General features: G+C 32.4%; 3 protein-coding genes and 1 long non-coding RNA gene across 4 annotated transcripts; 3 read left to right on the top strand and 1 right to left on the bottom strand.

Annotated features, from left to right (window-relative positions):
* The first annotated feature begins 11,849 nt into the window (after positions 1 to 11,849).
* LOC103484037 (sorbitol dehydrogenase-like) lies at positions 11,850 to 14,563 on the top strand. The gene is made up of 6 exons (XM_051086681.1): positions 11,850 to 12,205; positions 12,330 to 12,397; positions 12,666 to 12,902; positions 13,494 to 13,784; positions 14,021 to 14,208; positions 14,293 to 14,563. Exons 1-6 carry the CDS (start codon positions 12,085 to 12,087, stop codon positions 14,483 to 14,485), a joined length of 1,098 nt encoding a protein of 365 aa, XP_050942638.1. The 5' UTR covers positions 11,850 to 12,084; the 3' UTR covers positions 14,486 to 14,563.
* Positions 14,564 to 18,357: 3,794 nt separating this feature from the next.
* LOC103484213 (sorbitol dehydrogenase-like) lies at positions 18,358 to 21,477 on the top strand. Its single transcript, XM_051086680.1, has 6 exons — positions 18,358 to 18,895; positions 19,020 to 19,087; positions 19,368 to 19,604; positions 20,202 to 20,492; positions 20,718 to 20,905; positions 20,986 to 21,477. The coding sequence occupies exons 1-6, from the start codon at positions 18,775 to 18,777 to the stop codon at positions 21,176 to 21,178; spliced, it is 1,098 nt and encodes a 365-aa protein (XP_050942637.1). The 5' UTR covers positions 18,358 to 18,774; the 3' UTR covers positions 21,179 to 21,477.
* A 481-nt stretch (positions 21,478 to 21,958) lies between these two features.
* Positions 21,959 to 23,287, bottom strand: LOC127150021 (uncharacterized). Its single transcript, XR_007821946.1, has 2 exons — positions 23,148 to 23,287; positions 21,959 to 23,034 (listed from the first exon to the last, which is right to left on the bottom strand). It is a non-coding gene; the product is annotated as an uncharacterized LOC127150021 (long non-coding RNA).
* A 270-nt stretch (positions 23,288 to 23,557) lies between these two features.
* LOC103484038 (pentatricopeptide repeat-containing protein At2g29760, chloroplastic-like) lies at positions 23,558 to 27,911 on the top strand. Its single transcript, XM_008440935.3, has 2 exons — positions 23,558 to 25,848; positions 26,049 to 27,911. The coding sequence occupies exon 1, from the start codon at positions 23,558 to 23,560 to the stop codon at positions 25,337 to 25,339; it is 1,782 nt and encodes a 593-aa protein (XP_008439157.2). The 3' UTR covers positions 25,340 to 25,848; positions 26,049 to 27,911.
* Positions 27,912 to 27,978: the final 67 nt, after the last annotated feature.

A 27,978-nucleotide genomic window follows, 5' to 3' on the forward strand; every position in this document is an offset into this window, starting at 1 on the left:
TAATATGATGTATTTTATACATTATAATATAAAGTTTTTATGACAGAAGTTAATATTTGAATATGATTCAAATAATAATAATAATAATATGAATAAGATTCATAAATAAACTATATGTTAAAATTAATATGGATTCGATTCATATTAGAACTATAGATCATATGAGAGATCTAAACCATTGGTTATATTATGTATGATATAATATAAAGTTTATATTATATGAGATATAATATAGATTAAATTTATATTTATTTTATTTTAATTAATATAGTTTTTTAAATAAATAGAATAACTCCCAAGGGAGTTATTATACGTGGAAAAGAGGGGGGAAGTTATCTCTCTATATCAATGGTTAAGATTTTTTCTTAAACAAAACGAAGATTCATTAAAAAGACTTTTTTTAATTAATTGATCTCTCTGCGTTTCAGAAAGATAGTGAATTCTCTCAAATTTTCTTCACAAAAATTACAGAAGCCTACAACTCTCTGTGATTCTTTACCTGGAGAATAACGAGGAAGGACTTGTGGTGCTCTTGAAAGCTTGGAAGAAGAGTTCTTTAAGGTTCTACAAATGTTAGTTTCTTTACACCTTTTCCTCCATAGAAGCATGCTTAAACTTTTTGTTTTTTCTTTGAATTTGTTGGTTTTACAAATTGAATTTCACTTGCACGGCGTTCATACGCTTCCACTTTCGGAATTTCATTCCTTCAGTCTTTTCTCCATTGGATGCTTTTTGACGCTTCTACATACCTGGAATTTGGTTTTCTTATTCTGTTGACCTCCGTAATTGTGGTTCTTGATTATGTATTCCACTTTTCCAAGGACTTTGTGTTCTTAACTGTTCTTCTTCATCTTCGTCGTTTTCTTCTTCAGCTTTTATTGAAGCCTGTTGTACCTGACTTATCTCTTCTTTTGATCCTTCTTTGAAAGACTTCTCATCCTTGGTCGACTTTTCTGATTCAGGTGTCCACCTTGATGATGCTTCATCAAATATAACATTTCTTGATGTGTAGCATCGTCCACTAATAGGATCAACGCACCTCTATCCTTTTCTTTGGTTGTCATATCCAACAAAGATGCATCTGATCGCTTTCTTGTTAAACTTGCTTCTCAAATGATCTGGTATGAATACATAGCATACAGAACCAAAGACTCAGAAGTGTCCAACTGTTGGCTTGATATTCAACAACTTTTCATAAGGTGATTTAAATTTAAGCCTTTGCTGAGGAAGCCTGTTAACCACATGGGCCGTTGTTCTCATACACTCAGCCTAGAATCTTCCTGGAACATTACTTGCATGTGACATGCTACAACATATATCTGCAAGATGTCTATTTTTCCTTTCTGCCACTCCATTTTGTTGTGAAGTGTTTGGACACGTTAACTGATGACATATCTTATACTTTTGCAAGTATTGAGAGAATTCATTAGAGATATATTCTCCCGTGTTATCTGAACGTAAACATTGAATTCTCTTTCCTAACTCATTTTTAACTTGTTCTTTGAATTTTTTAAGTTTTATAATTTTTTCGAACTTTTGTTTCATAAAAAACACTCAAACATACTTGGAGAAGTCATCAATAAAGGTCACCATGTAGCGCATTCCACTAATTGAAGATTGCTTGACAAGACCAAATACATCTGAATGTACCAACTCCAATGGTTGCTTTGCTCTAAATTTGAACTCCTTAAATGGCCGTTGATGTGCTTTCCCATACTGGCAACCAACACATACCATGTCTTCTCTGATATCAAGTTGTGGCAACCCCTTCAGCATGAACTTGTTTATTATTGTCTTTAATTTGCTGTAGCTAACATGACCAAGTCTTGCATGCCACAAATCTGCTGTTTCATTCTTCTGCATCTTGTTTATGTAGGTAGTCTCCGCTGACATAACGTAGATGGAGTCCATCCTTCGTCCTTCCATCAGCGGTGTACCACTTACTTTAAGATTATGATACACCTTGACATTGTTAGATCCAAACACGATGAAGTTGCTAGCTGAAGTCAATTGAGATACTGACACCAAATTCTTCTTCATTTCAAGCACATAAAATACATTATCTAATTCCACTTGATTGGAATTAGAACGAGGCACTATCATAGTTTTGCCAACGTGAGCTATTAGCAACTTCGAGTTGTTTGCAGTTACAAAAACTCGATTTCCTTTGTACTCTATTGTGCTTTGTAGCTTCCTCTTATCTCAATCATATGGTTATAACATCCCGAACCAATAATCCAATCATTTTCATAATTTACCTCTTCTGCATGGAGAGCTAATGCTTTATTCTCCACCACATTGGATGTTGACTGGGGGGTTGGGATCTGTGGTTGCACAATATGCTTCTGCATCCCATTCTTCTTCACTAATGCTCTGGGCCTGGGAGGTGATTGCATTGTTTTATGTTATCTTCTTCTTGCGGCGATATTTTCTCACATAGTGGCCTATCTTTCCGCAGTTAAAACATTCACCCTTCTTTCTATGGCAGTGTAGACAATCATTTTTACTAGCTCCCCCTAATTGAGAGCCCTTTGGAGTCTCTTTAACTCCTTTTGACCCTACTTTCTTTTGAAGCTTTGAATGACCTCTCCTTTGGCCACTAAAGAGCGCTTCTTCATTATTACTCTTTATTGTGACCTCCGACATTTGCTTAGCCAATGCTTCTTGACTGGCAAGCATACTTTCTAGGTCAATCAAAGAAGGTTGGACCGCACAACCTTGAATAGTAGCAATAAAACTTCTATATTCTGATTTAAGACCATGAATAATAATTCTTCTCATTCTTGATTCTGAAATGGCTGAAGTAGGATCTAATTTAGAGATTTCACGGCATAGAGATTTTACCTTGGTGAAATATTGGTTGATAGTCATCTCCCTTTGAGCAGTTGATAGGAGCTCGTTCTTTAAAAACTACAATATTGCATCATTCTTATTTGAGAAGAGTGAGGCGAATGTGTTCCATGCTTTCTTTGGTGTCTCTATAATACTAATGTGCTTCAACATTTCTTAATCAACTATAGTTTTAGTTGCAAACATAGCCTTACCTGCCTTGATATTTCATTTCTTCAAAGCAGCAGCATCCTCAAACGAATTAACTTCAGTGCCTCCTACAACATCCCACAAGTCTTGGTCTTGAATATATGACTTCATGCATGTGGACCATGTTTATAATTCTGAGTGTTAAGCTTCTTGATTCCTCCAACAACTTGAAGGTCTCCCATTATCATGTAATGAAGAATGCACTCCACAATCAGTTGTGTCCCAGACAACAAGCTTCACAGTCCCATACTGTACTTGATTTTCAAGAGCTTCAACACCACAAGCTAAGCTAACCTTGCTCTGATACCCCTTGTTGAAGAAATTGGCACTAAATAAAGAGACACTCACTTGGAAGAAAGAAAGTTTTATTAATACAATTTATAAATGATGAACACCTTTAGAGATAACACTCACTCACTTTCACTCAAAGTTTCTTACTAACTTTCTTTCTCTCTTTCTTACTTTGCTTACTTGCTTTGATTTTTGCTTGGTCTACAAATGAGGATCACACCTCTATTTATGGGCATGAATTCCTTGGAGCCCAAGCCAAAAGAGTCCTCTAGAATTCTACTTATTCTAGATATTTATTTACATAATTCTAGATATTTCTCTCTTATTCTTACCTAAAAGAATTCTCTAGAATTCTTTATCCTAAAAAAGTCCAAGATATTTGTAGTTTTTTTTTCTTTAATTTACGTAATTCTAAAATTTTAATCTACTTTTTAAATATATCTCTAGAAGATTCTAGTTAGTGTTGTTATATACTTTAACAGTCACATATTCTTTATTATTTTTTCTTTATATATATAATAAATTTTGGGTGTTGCAAATTGATTGACTTTGGACAAAAAGTGAAATGGGATAGATAATTAGAAAGTAAAGTTAAAATTTTTCTTCCTCTTCTCCTCTGTACTCTTCTTGTGGTTTGTGTGATTTTTTGTCTCTCTTTTTTAAGCTTTGTTATTTAGTCAATATTCAATTTAGGAAATTGCTTGGATAATGGGTGTTATTGGTGAGTTTGAATATTGAACTATAATTTTGGAGAGCGCAACGAGGAGATGAGGAGAGTGTTAGATTTATTCATAAATATAATATTATCATTAATATGGCCCAATTGTATTATATATTATTTATCCCTTTTGGGCTTATTATTTTATTAGGTCAATTAGGTTAAAAGATAATACCCTAATTCAATGATGGTGGTGTTTATAAATAGAACCTTAGGGATTGGTCCAGTTTATTCTTCTTATCAAGAAACCTAAATTAAGTCTTAAAGAAAAGCAAGTGAGAGAAACACAATTCCTCAAGAAGATTATTATGGATCGAGGTGATCAAGGTATGTTGTTCTTTAACTAAATTCAATTTGTAAAATTATCTAGTTCAAAGATCTTGGCAATTATTGTTATATACAATGTTAGGATTTTATTGTATAATCATGAAACTAAAGTTTACATGTGGTATCAGAGCCTTGATTGAAAACTTGTAATTTTACATGGATGATTAATGATTTATTTTAATGTTTTCGCTGCATGTTTTTCTTTTAAATTTAAATCAAGATTCTTCGATTATTGATTATCATTTGAATTAAAGATTCTTTGATTAAAGATTATGAATTTGAAAATTTGTTTTTATGGAAAGCCAGAAGAAGAAAAGAAAATTATAAAAGTTTTTAAATTCACCGTTTTTTCTTCAAGAGGTTAATTCATCCACCGCCGACAACCTTCTTTTCCTTTGATAAAATTCATTGGGCCACTTCTTAATGATTAAAGTGTTACGAAGATTTGATAATTTTTAAAGAATTAAGATATTGATTTTGATATAAATTTCAATTATCTATTTGAAAGGCCACGAATTAAGTTAATATTCTAATTCTTGATTAAATGAATTAAAATCTAATAAAGATTACAATATTGTCGAAAATCTAATTCATCATAAATCTAATTAAATTTTAGGTTTTAATGATTTTTGAAATATTACATATATTTAGTTTATGTTGAAATTGAAGATTACGAATTAATTATAATTTATGTGTTATGCATATATTATGCTTTAAAGTATCAATTTATCCTAGTGATTTTAAATTATGCATTCAATGAAAGTTTTAATAAAATTATTTGCAATATTAATATTTTTGCAAATTTTGCGATTAAAATCACTTGGAAATTATGTTATTCGATATCTATACGTTACGAATAATTTGTTAGTCACCAAAGTGACCAAATTAGTATGTTATATAGATATCAAATTAAACTTAATTGGTTAAAAATAAAATAAATCTTTTATTTCTCTTATTATGAAAAAGAAAATCTTTTATTTTTCTTATCATAGAAAATCTTTTATTTTCTTATTATGAAAAAGAAAAATATATAAAGAAAAGGAAGATAAAGATATCATCCGGAGATAATTTATCCAAAATAATCATATTATCAAGATCAGAGTTTTCCAAGATTCAGTTTTTTTTTTTTTTTTTTGGATTTAAAGTTATCCCAGATTTAATTACGTTCTTAATTACTTCAATAATGTTATCTATTTTTCATGATTGAGTTGCTTAAATTTAAATTATAATAAATATGGTACAATAAATTATGTTTTATTGTCCCTTTTGTATTATGTTTAAGTCACAAATAATTTAAAGCATGTATTTGTTTGTGATTATTTGATATCTATAGTATAAATAATTTGTTAGTCACCAAAGTGGCCAAATTAATAAGTTCAATAGATATCAAATTAAAGTTAAACTCAATTACTCATTTTCATGTGATGCTGATGAATCATATTATATTATGAAATATAAAGATATTATTATGAGTATATTGATTTTCATTATTATAAAACATTTAAATTGCCCAAAGGTAATTAGTAGTTTTATAATTTTGAATCTTATTATGGTTAATTTGAATTTTTTTATTATGATGTCTATGTTATGAACAGTTTGTTAGTCACCAAAGTGGCCAAATTGGTAAATCTTTAGACATCAAATTAAAGTTGATTCAATTACTCATGTTCATCTGATGCTAGTGAATGAGATATTGTGAAACATTAATGATTTGTCGTGAGTGTATTGATTTTCGCTACTATAAAACATTTAATTTGCCCAAAGGTAATTAAAAGTTTTATAATTTTGAATCTTATGGTGGTTAATTGAGGTGATTGGTTAGATATTATTAGTATCCAAAGATAACTAATGTATCTAATTTGAGCATTTAAATTACCAATTATATGAAACTAAATCTAGCATCAGTTAAGTGTAAATGTTGTACATTGTTGTCCCTTCCAAAGAAGAACTTCAATGTATAAGTTAATGATTATTTAATATTATCTGAATCAGTATTGTATCTTTATGATTATTTCTCAAAGCAATAATGTATAAGCATATCTATTTTTGTAATTGCATCATCTACTCCTATTTCTATTCTCGCATGCTACATCTATAATCAAGTTTAATGGACTCAATTTTTCTGATTGGTGCAAACAAATCCAATTCCTCCTGGAGTTTTGAATCTTGATTATTTGGCACTCTTAAGTGAGAAGTCTGTTGCACTTACTTCAGCTACTAGCAGTGCTGAGGATAGATCTTTCTATAAAGCTTGAGAAAGATTCAATAGATTGAGCCTAATGTTTATGCGAATAATTATAGTAAACAATATCAAGTTCGCAATTACAATATTGAAAATACCAAGGATTTTATAAATTTATGGAAAATATGATGAGAAAGCACATTATTTTAACTTTCTAAGAACTTAGAAAGTCATGGTATAGGTGCTCAATACATAGTACTAGGAACACCGCAACAAAATGGTGTTGCAAAAGGATGTAATATCATACAGAATGTGGTCAGAAGCATGTTAATTAATTTTTCTTTACCTGTGTCCTTGTGGATGTATGCATTAAGAACCGCTTAATATTTATTAAACATGGTTCCTAGTAAGTCAGTTCTAAAGACATATTTTGAATTGTGGACAGTAAGGAAACCTAGTTTAAGGCACCTGCATGTTTAGGGTTGTTAAGCATAATTAAGAATTTATAATCCACATGACAAGAAATTGGATTCAAGAATTACAACCAGTGGTTTCTTCATTGGTTATCTAGAAAACAAAAGGGTATAGATTTTATTGACCTAACCATAGTATGTGAATAGTTGAAACTGGAAATGTGAGGTTTATTGAGAATGACGTAATTAGTGGGAGTTTGGTATCACGTAAAGTGAAAATTCAAGAAGTTAGGGTGGAAATTCCTTCATCTATAACTTCTTCTCAAGTTGTTGTTTTTGTAGTTGTTGACCCTGTTAACAATCCACAAGAAGAACAAATTAATGGTCAAACACCACATAATGATGTTATAACAGATGAGCCTCTAACTGAGTGGCCACAATAAATAGAGTTAAGAAGATCTATAAGACAAAGAATATCAGCTATTTCTGATGACTGTGGTTTTATCTGCATGAATCAAAATTTGACATAAGCATTGATAATGATTAAGTTTCGTTTTCACAAGCCATTAAAGAAGATAATAATGCCAAATGGTTAGATGTCATGAAAGAAGAGTTAAAATCAATGAATGATAATGAAGTCTAAGACCTTGTAGAATTGCGTAAAGAAAAGTAAAGAGTTGGGTGTAAATGGGTCTTTAAGACCAAACTTGATTCAAATGGCAATATCGAACGACACAAGACTTGATTTCTTACCAAAGGTTATTCTCAGAAAGATGACATTGACTATAATGAGATCTTTCTCCTATATCGAAAAAGTACTCATTAAGAAGTATTATGACTTTAGTAGCTCATTATGATTTAGAGCTTCATCAAATTGATGTGAAAACTACTTCTCTAAATGGGAATTTAGATGAAAAAATGTTCATGGATCAACCAGAAGGTTTTATGGTTGAAGGAAAGGGACATATAATGTGATAACATCACATCTTTTGGTTTTAAAGAAAACATTGTTGATCGATGTATATACCTAAGAATCAGTGGAAGTAAGTCTAATTATTATCCTTGGTCTATATGCTTACTTACAAGAGATCCAATCATCTTCAGGTGTTGGATATTTAGATTCAAATTTTGTCGGATGTGTGGATACAAAAGATCCACTTTTGACTATATGTTTCTATTAGCTGAAGGAGCAATTTCATGAAAAAGTGCGAAGTAGTGTATTGTTGCTACATCCACTATGAAGGTTGAATTTGTAGCATGCTTTGAGGTTACGATTTATGTTTTATGGCTGCAGAACAGTATCTCAGGACTTGGAATTGTCGACATATTGCCAAGCCACTGAGAATTTATTGTGATATTTTGCGGTAGTTTTCTTCTGAAAGAAAAAACGACAGGTATTCTAAAGATGCTAAACGTATGAAATTAAAATACTTTGTTGTTAAAGAAGAAAAGTTCAGAAACAAAGAGTGTCAATCAAACACATTAGCACTAAACTTATGATTGCATATCTACTAAATAAAGTATTGCTACCATAGACATTCAATGATCATGTCAAACGTGTGGGCATTAGTAGATATTATTATTTAAGTCAAGATTATGTTATTTGATACTTTGAGCTCATTTATTTATTGTTTCTGATTTTATCTTATGGTTCTGTTCTTATGATTAGTATATGCATAAAAGAATTATGTAAACCAAACAGGACATCATCTTTGATAAAGATACTTATTGTTGGACCATTATTGATTATCTTTGTTATAGATCATGTTAATAGAAGAACTATTTCAGTGATACATGGAAGGGAGTATGTTAATGCAATGATGTATGACCGCCATAATCCTTTAGTAGTTTCTTTGCCTTGACACGATATATTATGAAGTTTAATTTTGCGCATTATGTCTATGAACGTATATGGTAAATAATGTCAATAGGCCAAGTGGGAGAATGTTAGGTTTATTCTTAAATATAATATTATCATTAATGTGACCCAATTGCATTATATATTATTTATCCCTTTTGGGCTTATTATTTTATTAGGTCGATTAGCTTAAAAGATAATACCCTAATTCAGCACCATGATGACTGATGTTTATAAATAGAACCTTGGGGATTGGTTCTCTCACTGCCTGATTAAGTAGTTTATTCTTCCTATCAAGAAACCTAAATTAAGTCCTAAAAGAAGGCAAGTGAGAGAAACACAATTCATCAAGAAGATCATTATGGATCAATGTGATCAAGGTATGTTGTTCTTTAACTAAATTGAATTTGTAAAATTATCTAGTTTAAAGATCTTGACAATTATTGTTATATATAATGTTAGAATTTTATTGTATAACCATGAAACTAAAGTTTACACAGAGTGCCAAAGATTAGGCAAAATCTAACTCATGCTTTAATTTGGATGACATTAATTCTTCCGATATCTCTTTCCCTTATCCTAACAACAATATGCAATGCAATACCTTATGATCCCACGACGCCTTATCCATACATAGATATAAATTAAAATAAGCAATGAAGATAACAAAAATATTCTCTATCATCTTTAGTTAATAACTTTCCCCAAAATATTCTCTATCATCTTTAGTTAATAACTTTCCCCTTTTCATCTTCGAAATTTGTTCACTTTCTCCCGTTGCTACCTTTTTTCCTTTTTTTTCTTTTTAACTTCCAAAATAATATAAAAATGAAGATAAAGAGATTATAAAACAAAGGAATGGAATACGGAATATCATGTCTTAATCCGACAATGGTATTAAATAAAAACTCTATTCTTTTTTAACTCCAAAAGTATTCAAAAATTGTAATAATAACTTCTCCCACATCAACTGCTATTCATTATTATTTCATACCCAATTTATTATTTTATTCTCAAATTAAATTAATCTACACATCAAACACAAACTATTACAGTCGAACTATACTAACTTATGATTATAATAATCAACAAAAAATTACATTAGATGACAATTTTTTGAAAAAAACAGTCTATAATATTTTTTTTTTGCATATAACGAATATGACAAATATGACACGTTTAATGATATCAGTAAGCTATCAAACGGCTATCAGAAGATTATAAGAAGATTATCTACTTTTAAATTTGCTATTTTTACGATTTAAAAAATATAAAAAATATAGTAATATAGACTCTATTATCATGAACCATTTTACTATTCTTGTAAATATCCTATTATCAATTTTTTGCTCTTTATACTTCAAAGACTAAGAAAAGCTCAACAATTCCATAACAAATTAAAGAAAAGTTTAAATTTTTATGTAAATTTAATTGATGGAAATATTTAATTTATACATCCAACTCAACTTAACTTAGAGTTAATTGGATATATAATGTAGTTTTGAAAAAGAAAATTAGAGCGAAAGAGTCTTTTTGAAACAAATTAGATAAATAAACTCTATAGTTTGTTTTCAGTGAAGTGTTGTCTCCACCTTTTTTTCTTTTTTAGTTTTTTACTTTCTGGCAATCTGATTTTTAAGTTTTTATTTTTTTATTTTTAAAATTTGGTCATATTCCTTCTTTATTTATTTATTTCTTATTTCTAAAACACAATCTTACTTCTTTCTTCCTCCTATCTTTTTTTTATAAAACAATTTTAAAAACGAAAAAAGGCCACATAACCCACAATAAAAATACTAAAAATGCATCATTCAACACGTGATTAATTGGCCATTCGCATGCGTAATCAATTAGATCTGGCAACACAATCTTGAAACAATAATCCAACAATTTTTTAAAGATCTTTTGTAATTGATACAAGATCGTGAACCAAATAACATTATGAAAAAAATAATACAAGATTTATGATTGATTGAAAAAAAATATATATCATGATTTCAAAAAATATATAAAAGAAAAATAACAGAAGAAGAGGAAAAAAATGAAGAAAGAAGATGGAAATGAAGGACAAACCTGAAATATTTTAGAAAAGGTTCGGTTTCCTTTGATAGCCCTTCGATTACCTTTTGATAATCGTCTATAGTAATCATATTTGTTATAAGCTATTTTTTTCTAATTTTTTTTTTGTATTCTTATGCAATTTTCCTATTTTTCATACCTAAATGTTAAATTAAAATGATAAAAAAAAATTGATATGCGCAGTATTGTTCAAACCGGAAAAAATAAAAATAAATTAAAAAAAAACTACCTTAACAACAACTCAAAAACGTTTTTTTAAACATTAATTCTAATTTTAGTTTTTTTTAAAAAAATATAACTAAAATTGTTTGAAAAAATATAAATAAAGTAAAGAAAGCATCGACAGAAAAAAGAGGAGGGAGAAGTGGTAAGATTTGTTTGAAAATACTTTTAAAAAAAGTAATCTAAAATAAATAGAAAAATTATAAAAAGTGATAAATATAGTCAGTAATAAAAGTTTATCATTTTTATATAAAATCTAAAATTTTGTTATATTTTGTAAATATTTTAGTTTATTTACTATATTTTAAAATATAAAAAAATGCGTGTATCAAAAAAAAAAAAAAAGGAAAAGAGAGCGCGAGAAATTGGAAATAGATGCGAGAAAACATAATAATAAATAATAAAAATATTGAAACATTTTTAAATATAAAGATATTTTAGTAGTATTTATAAAAATGGAGAAATTTATCAAATTATAATAGCAAAGAGATAAATTATTTACAAAATATAGCAAAGATACTATAATTTTTTTTACATATATGAGCGAGGAGAATGAGATGAAAGGACAAATATCTCAATTATATTTTGCTATTTTTTAAAAATATTTTAAAATGATAAATTCATATTATTAAAGTCTTCTAATTGATTTTGAATGGAGTATCCTTTTCAACTAATTAAGGAGGGTGGATTTGAATTTGGAAGCTTTGTCCTAAAAAACGTACAACAGTTAAAAACTAAGTTAACGTCGGCTGATGGTGTACTTACCCCTCCTTCTATGTCAACAATGGAGAATCAAATTCTTTGAGATTATGATGCGATGGGTTTTTTTTTTTCCTTTTTCTTTTTTATTCCATTTTAAGAATGTAATATAAGCAACAAGTGAGGCTTCGATCTCATACACAACCACCTCTTCCTACAACGGTGCCTCAAATTTCAGTCCACGCAGGGAAAAATCATGGGTAAAGGAGGAATGTCTCAGGAGGGTAGTGGCGAAAATGGAGTTGAAGAAAATTTGGCTGCTTGGCTTTTGGGTGTCAATAACTTGAAGATTCAACCTTTCCACCTACCTCCTCTTGGTATCCAACTATTCTCTCTTGTTATACTGCTGAATCACCCGCTTTCTTATATACATTCTTCATCTTCTTTAACTTTTTCTATTTGATTAATATGACTTAACTCTTTCTTGATGTCGAATTTTAGGACCCCATGATGTCAGAGTTAAGATGAAAGCCGTTGGTATCTGCGGCAGTGATGTTCACTTCCTCAAGGTACCGTTTTTCCTCCCTCAATTGTTTTTTTGTTGGTTTTTAAAATTTTGGAATCATGGGTTTTTCTGTTCTGTCCATTCCTATGTTAAATCCATGTCCTTTTTTTTTTAATAATAATAATTATTATTAATTTTGATCTGGGAAATTGACTTAGAGAAGAATATGAGATGCTGATCTTGAGAAATTCATATACTTGGTTTAGTAGAGCTCATAAATTTGTGTTTATTTGAGAATGCAAGGATAAATTGATCGGACTTCATATTTTCAGACTCTGAAATTGGCACACTTTGTCGTTAAAGAGCCAATGGTGATTGGGCATGAATGCGCTGGGATTGTTGCTGAAGTTGGGGCTGATGTTAAGCATTTAGTGACGGGGGATCGGGTTGCACTGGAGCCTGGAATTAGTTGCAGGAAATGTCGTCAATGCAAAGAAGGCCGCTACAATCTATGCTCAGACATGAAGTTCTATGCCACTCCCCCTACTCATGGTTCTCTTGCAAATGAGGTAAGCGACCTCTATGCCTCTTGACACTCCATATATGGGTTAACAACTTATTTTATATATAATTGAAAAAAAAAATATACTTGTTCGTATAGCTTTCAGATTATGTTGGTGTTGGTTCCAATGTTATTTTCTTGGTTAGGATGTATTCACTGCTGTTGCTTTTTTTCTTCTTGGACAAGTCAGTGTAGTGGATCACTTTATTTATGACTCCAACGGACTTGATGATAGTCTTTTTGAAGTCTAGCGAGTTTTATAGCTAAGGGAAGAAGCAAGGTTTGACTAATGTGTCAAATTTACTGTTGGTGCTCCACCAAAACATTTTTTTTTTCTTTTAGAAGATTTTGGTAGTTTTAAATGAACCATTGGATAACCTTGTTCGACTCTGCTCTTGAACTTGAAATTTTATTTGTTAATGTTGTGGAAAGTCTATGTTGTCAGAAGTATTTGTTGATTCTTATTTAGTTGGTTTACTTTGATTGAATTTTATGATATGATTTTCGGAGGTCTAAATGATAAGACTTGTGTGATGTATATTAATTTTGTGGTGTTCTCCATGATTGCATGACGATCACTTACTTTTCTTTCTTACAGGTGGTTCATCCAGCAGACCTGTGTTTTAAATTGCCTGAAAATGTTAGCTTCGAGGAAGGAGCCTTGTGTGAGCCCTTAGGTGTTGGTGTTCATGCTTGTCGACGTACCAATGTTGGTCCAGAAACAAATGTTTTGGTCATGGGAGCCGGACCAATTGGGCTTGTAACTTTGATGGCCGCACGTGCATTTGGTGCACCTCGGATTGTCATTGTTGATGTAGATGACTATAGATTATCTGTTGCAAAGGATCTTGGAGCAGATGAAGTTGTTAAAGTTTCACTTGATATTCAGGTTTTCCTGTCTTTATGAAATTAATTTAAAACTCTCCATTCTTTAATAAATCATATGTCTTTAGTAACTTACATTCAGTACTCCAATTTCTATGGTAAGGTAGAGAGCTTAGTGAAAATTGGGCAATGTTGAAATTCTCACTCAAGAAATACCGATGTTTTCGAATCCTACAAAGTTCAAGAGTTACCAAAATAAGTAGTTTAACTGTGCGTTACTAACGTATCTAAATGGTGCAGGATGTAGATCAAGATGTCACTAAGATTCAAAAAGCCATGAAAGCTGAGGTAGATGTGAGCTTTGACTGTGCTGGCTTTGAAAAGACAATGTCAACAGCCTTAAATGCCAGCCGACCTGGGGGCAAAGTTTGTCTCATTGGATTGGGTCACATTGAGATGACTGTTCCACTAGGTCCAGCTGCTGCAAGGTAACTCGATACCTGATTTCTTCATGCAACACAAGTCATTTTTTACATCTTACAGAGTATAATAAGCTTTTTATAAAATGGTAGGGAAGTTGACATAATTGGTGTGTTTCGGTACAAAAACACATATCCTACGTCCTTGGAGTTTATAAGAAGTGGTAAGATTGATGTGAAGCCGCTTATAACACACAGATTTGGTTTCTCACAGAAAGAGGTGGAAGAGGCCTTTGAAATCAGTGCTCGTGGTGGTAATGCTATTAAGGTCATGTTCAACTTGTGAACTCTCATATTTTGAGTGACGCCACACAAAATTGTGCATGTCTCATATCAATAAGTTATACTTATATTTCATCTTGCACTACTTTTCCTTTTACCACTTTTACCCAATTATGAGCCAACTTCACATGTTGAACCCACGTAGAAAGCAAAAGCTCCTACACATGGCCTTAAAGTAAACAATAGACTATTGATAGACATATACAGTAGTTTATTATGGTTTATCACAATCAAATATGATATTTTACTGATCATTAATTTGGTATTTAAATTAAATAATTATATAATGACACCGAAACTTCTCATGATATAAATCTTTCACCAAGTATTCTAATCATATCCAAATTTGCCCATGTTATTAAGGTTTTATTTAATAGTATTTCTAACATTTTCCTAAACCCATTTTCAGTGCAATAATCATTACGATAAATGAATGAGGGCGAGTTTTCAAGACTCGCCCTCTTTTCTTTTTCTTTTTGAATAATGAGGGCGAGTCTTGTAAAAAAAATATATATATATATAGAAGGGCGAGTCTAAGACTCACCCTATTAAAAAAAAAAAAAAAAAACAACAACAACAACATTTTCGTAATAAGTTTTGAAAGAACATTATTTTGGTAAATTGTTTGAAAAAAAACATTATTCTCATAATTTGTCCAATTAAACATCCCTTTTATTGATCTCATACATTTTTTAGAAATTATCAAAAGTAGTCCAAATATTGAGGGATAAACACATTTAGTATGATTTTAATATTTTAACTTTTAAGATTGATAGGACTTTCCATTGCCCTTCAACGTAAAACTTCGATTAATTTTTCTGGCATCTTCTCGTTACAAGAAAAATTATAAATTTACTTTCAACCTCATGGAAAATTTTGTTAGAATTTATGAAATGGACGTTGTAATATTAAAGAAAATGTTTTTAAGAAAAATATTATGTACATGAAAAAAAAAAGATGAGCCTAAACACAAGATTGAAACTTAAATTATTGCTAGAAACACGGTAGTTAGAAGCTTACTTAATTCAATGTACAATATATATGCATGAACAAAAATCATGAAACATCACGATCGATACTAAATTTATTGAACAAACATCATAATCAAAATTATTTAATAAAAGCAATTTTATGAAAATTGTGTATTTAGATCTATAATATATCTTTTAAGAAAAAAAATTTGTAAAAAACTTAGTTTGTAATAATCTACACCTCAAATACAATTTATAATAACACACATACTATAACAGTCTACATCCCACATAGACTATCATAATACTAGAACTATTATATAATATTAGAATCATTATGGCCTACCATAAATCATTCATCACCCCAAAAGTTTCTTAATGTATTAAAGAATCAAATGTACTATTAAATATAAATGGGTTATATTTTAGGTATCGATATTTTTCTTATTTAATCTCTTCTAGTAATATTTACAAGAACATAATATTCAATTTACTTTTCATTTCCTCTCCATCTCCCAACCACAAAATTTGTAAAAACTCGAAATTCTCGCAGTCGTTTTTTACTTTTTTTTATAAGTATTTAGTTTTTTTCTCACACTTTTCCAATGGGACAAAATACGATGAAACTATCAACAAATTTGTTTTCTTCTTTCTTTTTAATCTTTCTATTTGCATGAAAATGTACGACACTTCAATTTTCAAGGGACTTTTGTCAAACTGTCTCTGTTAGAAGTTTAGAGACAATTTGTCACCCAAATTTTAATATTTCGACTATTTGTTTGTTCCGTAAGAATTAATTATGACTTAAATTTGTGATTTAGTTGACTATGATGGATGTATTAACAAAGGGCATAAGTGATTAACATGTAATAATTGTATCATGTATAAGTTCAATCATCACTACAATCAATTTTTTTCCTTTTGACATAAAAAAAAGGTAAACGACTTTTTTTTTTCTTTAAATATCAACACAGTCCTACAAAAGCATTTGGTGTTGTGTCTACACTTTTACCAACAAACGCACAATCTTTGAGGATGGAAAATACACTTCTATGTCCATGCATGATGTGTCGAAAGAGAGTCTTCAATGTTCATGCAATTTCTTTTGTGGCAGAGATCACTTTCTTTCCACGCATAATAATATGTCAATAGAAAGTGGATTTATGCGCCTCACAAAAAAGTAAACGTGGGCAGAAGTTTATCTCTGCTCACATGCGAAGCTTGATATCTTTATATGCTTCTAGCCATGCAAAAAACATTGATCGAGTCTAATTCTTTTTTTCTTCTCACATTTATATACTTCAAAAGAACAATAATTTTTTAAAAATTATTTGATTTTTTTTGTGACAGAATATGCTCAAATATGCAACAAATTCAATGTTATAAAAGTAATTATATCTAAAACTTAAAATCTTTATCATTATGTTTGTATCTATCGATTTATATGAACGGATATAGATATGTATATGTATACTCATATACATGTATGTATGTCTATGTCTACATATTTGTATGTACATATATGCAAAAATAACTTAAATTGAATAAAAAGAGTTATGGATTTGGTTATATTTTCTAAATATTTTCAATATTTTATGGTTTTTGAAAATATTTCTAACAAAAATTGTTTTGCCTAAAAAATAAGTCATCAAAACTAAAAAAAATCATTGTTTCATACAAATTACTTTCTAAGTTACGCACTTTTCTCAAACATTATTTATCTATAGAATTTATAGTATAGTAATCTCTTTCTAATTTTTTTTGGAGCAACTTGTAAGATACTTTGTGTGAAACTTATTTCTAATTTATATTACATCTTGTTTAATTGCTTTAGTTTTAATGATGTTGTCATAAATTACATTATCATTTTTGTTCTTTAATTCGAATGCTTTGATTTAATGTTCGTTTGAATGCAACAAATTGTCTAGAGAAGCAACAATATCGAAATATTTATTATGTCTTTCTTTGAATCTATTTCAACTCTTAAATGTATAATTATGTTATAGGCAATGTCTCATAACCATGCTAATCATCTCATAGGAATGTTTACATTCATTGTAGTATGTCTAGCCATATTTGGTCAAGTAATAATTAGTTAACCATGTGTTTTGTAGCTTAGCTATAATGCATGTCATACGTTTAAAGATAAATTGATTAATTGGGTTAGGACAAGTTCCACTAATTAATCATACAATAGAATCCTAAAGCTGAATGCACAAGTCAAGAGTCTAATATGATCGCTTTGTAATCAAGTAAGAGTTTTACTTAAAATGTGTAGTTTAGTTGGACTTTATTTAAGTGCCTTTAACTAATAATTCGGATACTTTCTTGGTTAAACTTTAGCTAGTCGACAGTCAAGTAAACTCCGTATATATGTATAAATCTATTAGCTATACTTAAACAAAAATAAATTAAACATGATAAAAAATCGAATAGAGTTATTTGCTCTAAAAATTAGAATTAAAAATCTTAAAAGGACATCTTTCATTAATTTTTAATTACGAACACATTTTAAGTTTTTTTCTTTTTTAATCTTTAGCATCTACTAGAATTTCTAAAAAATATTCTATAATTTGTTTCCATTTTATTCTTTTATTGGATTTTGTAGCTTTCCTCCATCTTATTAGTTATATGCACCACCCCTGTCTTCAAGATATGATTTTTTTAAAAAAAAAAAAATTGATTTCTGGATTATCAATATAACAATCCCATATACCACCACAAAAAATAAATAAATAAATAAATATATAAAGAAATAAATATATGTATATAATTAATACTGACGTGGCAATTCTATTTGGACGTAGCATGATGTGACGGATTTGGATAAGAATTCTCAAATAGCCCCAAAAATTTCAGAGAATATAACATAATTATATAAACACTTTCTTTTTAATTAAATCATACTCCTCCTTTTTTTGTTCTTTGTTTTTTCGGTGAAATTTTCATACTCTCTTCGATTAATTTCAAATCAAGTTTCTATTTAAAAAATTATTTTAAAGGATTAAACTACTAACAATATCTACAAATAAAATAAAAGGTAAAATTATATTTTGCTATTTTTTAAAAAAATATTTTGATTGATTTTGAATTGAATATTTACCCTTATTAGAATGTCAACAATCAAGAATCAAATTTGTTGAGATTGGGAATACGATCGGCTTTTTTAAATCTATTTTAAGAATATAATATAACAACAAGTGAGGCTTCGATCTCATCCACAACCACCACTGCCTCCAACGGTGCCTCAAATTTTCAACCCAATAAATAAAACGACCCTTCCAAATTTCAGTCCACCCAGGGAGTAGAGAGAAAAATAATCATGGGTAAAGGAGGAATGTCTCAGGGGGGCAGTGGCGAAGATGGAGTTGAAGAAAATATGGCTGCTTGGCTTTTGGGTGTCAATAACTTGAAGATTCAACCTTTCCACCTACCTCCTCTTGGTATCCAACTATTCTCTCTTGTTATACTGCTGAATCACCCGCTTTCTTATATACATTCTTCATCTTCTTTAACTTTTTCTATTTGATTAATATGACTTAACTCTTTCTTGATGTCGAATTTTAGGACCCCATGATGTCAGAGTTAAGATGAAGGCCGTTGGTATCTGCGGCAGTGATGTTCACTACCTCAAGGTACCGTTTTTCCTCCCTCAATTATTATTATTTTTTTTGTTGGTTTTTGAAATATTGGAATCATGGGATTTTCTGTTCTGTTCATTCCTATGTTCAATCCATGTCCTTTTTCTTTTTTTTTTTATTAATTTTGATCTGGGAAATTGACTAGAGAAGAATATGCGATGCTGATCTTGAGAAATTCATATACTTTGTTTCGTTTACGGGCTCATAAATTTGTGTTTATTTGAGCATGCAAGGATAAATTGATCGGACTTATGCTTTGGCTGCATATTTTCAGAATATGAAATTGGCACACTTTGTCGTTAAAGAGCCAATGGTGATTGGGCATGAATGCGCTGGCATTGTTGCTGAAGTTGGGGCTGATGTTAAGCATTTAGTGCCAGGGGATCGGATTGCACTGGAGCCTGGAATTAGTTGCTGGAGATGTAGTCCATGCAAAGAAGGCCGCTACAATCTATGCCCAGACATGAAGTTCTTTGCCACTCCCCCTATTCATGGTTCTCTTGCAAATGAGGTAAGCGTCCTCTGTGCCTCTTGACGCTCCCTTTGATTTAACAACTTATTTTATATGATTGAAAAAAAAAAGAGAAACTTGTTTGTATAGCTTTCGGATTATGTTAGTGCTGATTCCAATGCTATTTTCTTGGTTATGATGTACTCACTGCTGTCTCTTTTCATCTTCTTGGACAAATCAGTGTAGTGGATCACTTTATTTATGATTTCAAGGACTTGATGGTAGTCTTTTTAAACTCTAGCGAATTTTACAGCTAAGGGAAGAAGCAAGGTTTGATTACTGTGTCAAACATACTGTTGGTGCCGGGGCAATTTTTTTTTTATATTTTCCTTTTAGAAGATTGGTTGTTTTAAATGGACCATTAGTATTACATTCTTTGGTACATGCATTTGGTGAGGATGCCCCTTGTCTAATGCTGTTCTTGAACTTGAAGTTTTACCCGTTGATTGTGGAAAGTCTATGTTGTAAGAAGCATGAGTCATACTTATTGAGTTGGTTTAGTTTGATTGAATTTTATGATATGATTTTTGGAGATCTGATGTGTTATGTATATCAAGTTTATGGTGTTCTCCATGATTGCATGACTCTTTTTAACAGGTGGTTCATCCAGCAGACCTGTGTTTTAAATTGCCCGAAAATGTTAGCTTAGAGGAAGGAGCTATGTGTGAGCCCTTAAGTGTTGGTGTTCATGCTTGTCGACGTGCTAACATTGGTCCAGAAACAAATGTTTTGGTCATGGGAGCCGGACCAATTGGGCTTGTCACTTTGATGGCTGCCCGTGCATTTGGTGCACCCCGAATTGTCATTGTCGATGTCGATGACTATCGATTGTCTGTTGCAAAGGATCTTGGAGCAGATGAAGTTGTTAAAGTTTCAATTGACACTCAGGTTTCCTTATCTTTGTGAAATTCATTTAAAACTCTCCATTTTTTTGTACGGACGTCTTCAGTAATTTCATTCACCTGTCCAATTTTTTATGGTCAGCATAGAGAGCTTAGTGAAAATTGGGCAATGCTCAAATTCACACTCAAGAAATACCAATGTTTTCGAATCTTGCGAAGTTCCAAAGTCATTTGTAGTTTTACTGCCTAATTAGCATGTCTAATGGTGCAGGATGTAGATCGAGATGTTACTGAGATTCAAAAAGCCATGAAAGCTGAGGTAGATGTGAGCTTCGACTGTGCTGGCTTTGGCAAGACAATGTCAACAGCCTTAAAAGCCAGCCGATCTGGTGGCAAAGTTTGTCTGATTGGAATGGGTCACAATGAGATGACTGTTCCGCTAACTCCAGCTGCAGCAAGGTAACTCGACACCTGCTTTCTACAACACAAGTCCTTTTTTACATTTTACAGAGTATAATAAGCTTTTTATAAAATGGCAGGGAAGTTGACATAATTGGCGTGTTTCGGTACAAAAACACATGGCCTGTGTGCTTGGAGTTTATAAGCAGTGGAAAGATCGATGTGAAGCCACTTATAACACACAGATTTGGTTTCTCGCAGAAGGAGGTGGAAGAGGCCTTTGAAACCAGTGCTCGTGGTGGTAATGCTATTAAGGTCATGTTCAACCTGTGAACTGACATACTTTGAGACGCACAAAAATTACTGTGTTCTGCATGTCTTATATCAATTGTCCTCTGCACGAAAAAAAAAAAGAAAATACAATAAAATCTGTTCACAAAGTGATACTTTTATTTCATTTAGAACTGGTTATAGTTAATCTTACATAGCTTCTTCTTGTTCCTATTCAAGTCTAAGTCATGGTTGTCATAAGTAGTTACGGAGCTTCTCAATGTACCCATCCGTGGCTTGGAAATGTTTAATTTTTTTCTTTTTCAAACAATGAGATGTTGATGAATGTTTCAATACAAGTATATACGATGTCACCGTTGTCTATATTTAGGAACAGAATTTTAAATATTACTTTATAATTGATTATGGAAATAAGAAACTGATTCAGAACATATATGAATTAAGTGAGCAAGGTTGGTGCTTTTACCTAAAACTCCTTTTAACGAGAAGTCTTCACTTGTGAAGATTAGTTTTCTAATTGAAGACATTCTTTTTTGTAGGAGTTGTAGTAGTTTTCATTTTAGTCAGCAGATAGTTTTGTGTAGATAATTCGCAACTCGACTTGTTTCCCTCCAGTTCAACAATAATCTCGTATTAGAACATTTTCAAAATGGGAAATCTCACGAATAGACTTTTGAACAATAAAAAACTGGTTATTTTGGTTTCTATTATTGACGTTGAAAGATGTCTGTGTTCTAAGGGTTGTAAATACCTTATATTTTGAAAAATCTTTTGCCTGTTTTCCGTTGGTGAGTAAAAACAGCAACGCTGCCCATACGGAAGTAGTGACTAAGGATTAGCCTGGAGTATTCTTTTCCTGCATACCAACTATTTGATAAAATGTCTGTACCAATTACAACAGCATTTGAGTTTTAATGAACGTGAAGAAAGATTTTAAGCCATGAAACTGAGGCTCTTCATTGTCAAAAACATCTATTAATGTTGCATTTTCAAGGAAAAGAGTATTAGGATAAATGCCAAGAAGGATGGACCCAAAGAGACAGAGGCTTGCCAACCCATATCAGCAGTGCCATGTCAGAGTAAAAGCCGCGTCTGAAGGAATAGGAGGAATTTCAGTTATCTATTTGTTAAGGAAGAATCCTTCTTCATCCTCTAGCTTGCTGCCATCTGTATTTCAAAATTAGAAAACCCTTCTTTGCTTCTCCAATTTAGGGCATCCATTGTACAAAATGGGGCTGATTCACCTCTCCCGCATCAAACGCCAATACTGCCGGAAATTCTGCCGCCCCTGAGGTTGCCAAATTCAACAATCCGTCCATGAATCAGCTCCTCAATCCAATTAATAGACTAAGCTAGATCGAGGTAACTATATGTTATGGAAAACCTTGGCTCTTCTTATCTCTTCCAAGTTATAAGCTTGAAGGTCGTCCCTGGATAATCCCGTCCCCAAAATATACATACTGTCGATGGGACGGAACACGGTTGAAAATGCTCAAGAAGCATCAGGATCTGTTGCCTCTGAAAGATCCTCGAGCACATGGTGGTTTGATGGTTTGTTGTTGCCTGATGCGTGAGAATTCTGCAGAACGTGGTGGTTTGATGCGTGAGAAGTCAACTAAATAAACAAGGACGGGGAGCATTCAAAATGTGAATCTTAATGATGTATTTGAAGAAGGTATAAGAAGACAGTATGAGGAAGATGTAGAGAATGGGATTCCATCCCCTTGAAAGAAAATTTAAGATTCCATGTATTTCAGGAGAATGAGAATGAAGAGGTTTTGAGGTTGGAAAAAGCCCTGCAAACGCGTGTTAACAATTGAGTGGAGTAAAGGAGAGTGGTACCATGGCTTTGGCTGAGCTCGGGAGCAAATTCCATTGGTTATGGAGGAGGGAGTTGTCTGAGAATGGAGAAACAGAGTGCCACATCGGGTTTTAGTGAGAACGTTCAGAAAAAAAAAAAAAAAAAAGAGGGACCGAACCGAACCGAACCGGCCCGGTATTTCTTTTTTACCTCGAATTGCAAAAACCAAGTTCGGTTCGGCCAACAGTTCTCCCCGACCCGATTACATTAAAAAACACAACGCATCCACAGTGGCGGTGCTCCAACCGCGCGTCTTTCCTCCGCCGCTCCCAGGTACCTTCGTCATTTGCTTCTTTACTTCTTTTTGTCTTTTTTAATTTTAATGTTGCTGGGCTATTTTGGGTCTTGTGATTTTTTGGACTCGAATTTGATTTCTGGGTTAATCAAGCTTTGGTTGTCTCTCTGACAATCTGTCATTTTCAGCAGTACTCCTTTTGAACTTGGATTTGCTTGAGCTTCGCTATATATATATTTTTTTTTTAATTTGTAGGTTGCTTTATTTGATCTTTCAAAGGAAAGCTGCTTTCTTTTTCGGCGACACCGAGAATTTGTTATCAGTTATGAAATTCCCTATATCATTCTGTCGACCGTTCAGCACTTTCTCAAATTCACAAAGACCCATAAGTAAATCAACCTCTTTGAATTCGATCAAGGAGCTTCACGCCCAGCTTGTAAGAGCCCAAATGCACATCGACCCATCTTCTATCTCTGAAGTTATCAAGCATTATGCTCTTTCTCCACAATCTTTGCCCAAGGCCCATTTGGTTTTTAACCAAATTCAGCGACCCACATTGCTAGTTTGGAACCACATGATCCACGGTCTATCAAAGAGCGATCGACCTAATGATGCAATTTATTTCTATAATACCATGTATTACAAAGGAATACAGGGGAATCATTTGACTTTGATATTCTTATTCAAGTCTTGTGCAAGAGTTTCTGATGTAAGGCAAGGTCAGATGGTTCATCTTCATTCTATGAAACTTGGGTTTGGATCCTATCTTTTTGTTTCTAACGCCTTGATTCATACGTATGTGTGCTTTGGTGAGTTGGCCATGGCACAAAAGGTGTTCGATGGAATGTTGGAAAGAGATGTAGTTTCTTGGAATTCTATAATTTGTGGATACTATCAATTTAATAGATTTAAGAAGGTCTTGGATCTTTTTAGGGAAATGCAGGCTATAAATGTAAGAGCTGATTCTTTGACAATGATGAAAGCTATCTCAGCATCCTGCTTTTTAAGTGAATGGGAAATGGGAGACTATTTGGTGAAGTACATTGATGAACACGGTGTTGTGGTTGATCTCTACTTAGGGAACACTCTGATAGATATGTATGGACGCCGTGGTATGATAGATTTCGCAGGTAGAGTGTTTTATCAGATGAAAGAGAAAAATATAGTATCATGGAATGCAATGATTATGGGGTATGCAAAAGTAGGGAATTTAGTTGCTGCAAAGAAGCTTTTTAATCAAATGCCTTCAAGGGATGTGATCTCATGGACCTCCATGATCATAGGCTATTCTCTAGCTAAGCAGCATGCTGAGGCAGTGAAGCTTTTTCAAGAAATGATTGCGTCTATGGTGAAACCAGATGAAATAACTGTAGCTACTGTACTTTCTGCTTGTGCCCACTTGGGCTCACTTGATGCGGGAGAGGCAGTTCATGACTACATACGCAATCATGACATCAAATCAGACGTTTTTGTAGGAAACTCTTTGATTGATATGTATTGTAAATGTGGCGTGGTTGAGAAGGCACTACAGGTTTTTAATGACATGAAAACTAAAGACTCAGTGTCATGGACTTCTATTATTTCAGGTCTTGCTGTGAATGGTTTTGCCGTGTCTGCACTTAATGTATTTGATCAAATGTTGAAAGAAGGTATTTGCCCAACTCATGGGACTTTTGTAGGGGTTTTAGTAGCTTGTGCTCATGTAGGATTGGTAGACAAGGGAGTGGAACACTTTAAGAGCATGGAAAACACATATAGACTTGCACCAGAAATGAAGCATTATGGATGTGTTGTGGATCTTATGTGTCGTTCGGGTTATCTGGACATGGCCTACAATTTCATAAAGAAAATGCCAATGGTTCCTGATGTTGTAATATGGAGAATATTGTTAAGTGCTTGCAAGCTTCATGGAAATTTGGTGTTGGCTGAGATTGTCTCAAAGAAGCTTCTTGAATTAGATCCTAGTAACAACGGGAATTATGTTCTCTCTTCAAGCACATATGCAGGGTCAGATAGGTGGGATGATGTTATAAAGATTAGAGAACTGATGGAAGTGACTAACATACAGAAACCATATGCTTATAGTTCCATTGAAGTGAGAATATAAGCATGTATTTACCGAACAACTTGAATAAGCTGAGTGCTTCTCCAATGCACTGGTTTACTGGATCAATTACTTCGCCGGGCTATAAATACCACCCTCCAGATGTGTCCATATTCTTGAAGTGTGAACTCTCCCAAGCTAAATGGATCCATGTTAAGAAAGATTGTTATTGTTGAACGAACCTTTACAGAGTTCTATAGAAGTTTGAAAGCATCCTTCAAGATAACTACAGAACGTTTTAAATGTTCTGCTTTTGCCTATATAAGCTTCTATCCTCTTTGTTCAGTTTGACTTTGCATTCTACATAAACCCTCATGACTAGTCTTTCCATCATCTTGGACAAATCAGTGCAGTGCTTCACTTTATTTATGACTTCAAGTACTTGATGGTGGTCTTCTTAAAATATAGCGATTCTTATAGCTAAGGGAAGAAGCGAAGCTTAATTAATGTGTCAAATTTACTATTGGTGCCCCATCAAGATATTCCTATATCTTTGCCGTTAAGAAAATTAGGTAGTTTTTAATGGACTATAACATTATATTCATCAATGCATGCATTTGGTGTGGATACCCCTGTCTGACGCTGCTTTTGAACTTGAAATTTTACCCCATAATATTGTGGAAAGTCTATGTTGTAAGAAGCATGTGTATCATATTCACTTCATCTTTTTGAGTTGGTTAGTTCTGATTGAATTTTTATGATATGATTTCAGGGGAGCACTCACTTTTCTTACCAACCGATGGTTCATCCAGCAGATCTGGGTTTTAAATTGCCTAAAATGTCAGCATAGAGGGAGGAGCCATGTGTGAGCCTTAAGTGTTGGTGTTCATGCTTGTCGATGTGCTAACATTGGTCCATAAACAATTGTTTTGGTCATGGGAGCTGGACCAATTGGGCTTGTCACTATGACGGCTGCTTGTGCATTTGGTGCACCCCGGATTGTCATTTTCAATGTGGATGACTATCGATTGTCTGTTGCAGAGGATCTTAGAGTTGATGAAGTTAAACATTCAGGTTTCTTGGACTTATGAAATCCATTTGAAACTCTCCATCCTTTCATAACACGAACACCTTCAGTCATCTATATTGACCTGTCCAGTTTTTATGATCTGTGTAGAGAGCTTAGTGAAAATTGGGCGAAGCTTAAATTCACACTCAGAGAAATGCCAGTGTCTTTGAATCTTACAAAGGTCTAGAATTGTCAAAATACATGGTTTTACTGTTGATTACTAGAAAAAGCCATGAAAACTAAGGTAGATGTGAGTAACTTGGCTGGCTTTAACAAGACAATGCAAACAGCCTCACGCGCCACTCATGCTGGTGGCAAAGTTTGTCTTGTTGTGGGTCACAATGAGATGACTGTTTTATAGAAATACACGATAAAACCAAGTGTTTTTAGGTACTTGGACTTTCCTTATCTTGAGATAACTCTCAAGTCCTAATCCATATTCCAAAATACTGCTTACCTCTCCCATCCCCCTATCCTCTATTTATAACGAACTTTTCTAACAAACTGTTAGATACCTAGATTAATATCAGGTGGGGGTATAAAGGTAATTAGATATGTGGCAGTTAGATGGTTATAAATAGGAAGTTGGGGAGAGAAGAGGGGGCTGAAGGAAAGGGCTACCTTACTCCTTGAGAGATAGGAGAAGCAGAAGGATCAGGTTACTTTGTTCTTGTTATTTGTGTATTTCGATTTCCAGCATTATCATTTAGTTGAGTATTTTGTTCTTGTTCTTGTGTACGTTTTCCTTGTAATCTTTGAGTAAGTATTAGATATCATTTAGTATCCTAACACGAGCTCCCTATCTAATTGCTAATGTCCTAATAATCCCAAAAGCCTTTGGGCTATATTAATAATTAAATAGTGGTTTGTTAGGGAGGTTGGTTATATACAGAGTGTAGGGGAATGGAGAAGCTAAGTAATATTTTGGAATATGGATCAGGGCTTGGGAGGGTCTAATTGCTTTATTTTGCGTATTTCTGTTATCTTTTTATATTCAATGTATCCGGGTTCTATCATTGTTCCCTCGACACCTGCTATCTGCATACACTAGTTCTTTTTCCATTTTACAAAGTATAATAAGCTTTGTATGGCAGGGAAGTCGTTTTGATTGGTGTGTTTTGGTACAAAAACACATGGCCTGTGTGCTTGGAGTTTATAAGAAGTGGTAAGATCAATGTGAAGCCACATATGACACAGATTTGGTTTCTCACTGAATGAGGTGGAAGATGCCTTTGAAACTAGTGCTCGTGGTGGTGATGCTATTAAGGTCATGTTCAACTTGCTAACTCTCATACTTTGAGAGATGGACACAAAATACTGTGTTTTTGCATGTCTTAGATCAATTGTCCTCGAGAGAAAATTATTATCATAAAATGAATCTTAAATTTTATTTAGAACTGGGTTTTAGTTGTATGTTACTTAGCTTCTTTTTGCACCTATTCAAGTCTTAGTAATGGTTGTCATAAGTTACCGAGCTTTCCTCTTTATACTTATCTATTACTTAGATATGTTCTTTAAACAATGACATGTTTATAAATATTTCAAATGAGTATGTTCGAATTCTCATCTTCCTTCTTCTGGTCTTGAAAAAACTACAGCCAATAAAAGAATATCCAAATTCTAAGAATAGTAC

The sequence above is a fragment of the Cucumis melo genome, chromosome 6 (genome assembly GCF_025177605.1).
Source record: "Cucumis melo cultivar AY chromosome 6, USDA_Cmelo_AY_1.0, whole genome shotgun sequence".
In the NCBI taxonomy this organism is placed as follows: Eukaryota; Viridiplantae; Streptophyta; class Magnoliopsida; order Cucurbitales; family Cucurbitaceae; genus Cucumis; species Cucumis melo.

Excerpts from the sequence above, each read along its gene's own strand:
- LOC103484213 (XM_051086680.1), top strand. The coding sequence starts at position 18,775 with ATGGGTAAAGGAGGAATGTCTCAGGGGGGCAGTGGCGAAGATGGAGTT. Across the intron at positions 19,088-19,367 it reads GTGATGTTCACTACCTCAAG|AATATGAAATTGGCACACTT; the intron begins GTACCGTTTTTC and ends GCATATTTTCAG. Across the intron at positions 20,493-20,717 it reads AAGTTTCAATTGACACTCAG|GATGTAGATCGAGATGTTAC; the intron begins GTTTCCTTATCT and ends CTAATGGTGCAG.
- LOC103484038 (XM_008440935.3), top strand. The coding sequence starts at position 23,558 with ATGAAATTCCCTATATCATTCTGTCGACCGTTCAGCACTTTCTCAAAT.
- LOC103484037 (XM_051086681.1), top strand. The coding sequence starts at position 12,085 with ATGGGTAAAGGAGGAATGTCTCAGGAGGGTAGTGGCGAAAATGGAGTT. Across the intron at positions 12,398-12,665 it reads GTGATGTTCACTTCCTCAAG|ACTCTGAAATTGGCACACTT; the intron begins GTACCGTTTTTC and ends TCATATTTTCAG. Across the intron at positions 12,903-13,493 it reads ATGGTTCTCTTGCAAATGAG|GTGGTTCATCCAGCAGACCT; the intron begins GTAAGCGACCTC and ends TCTTTCTTACAG.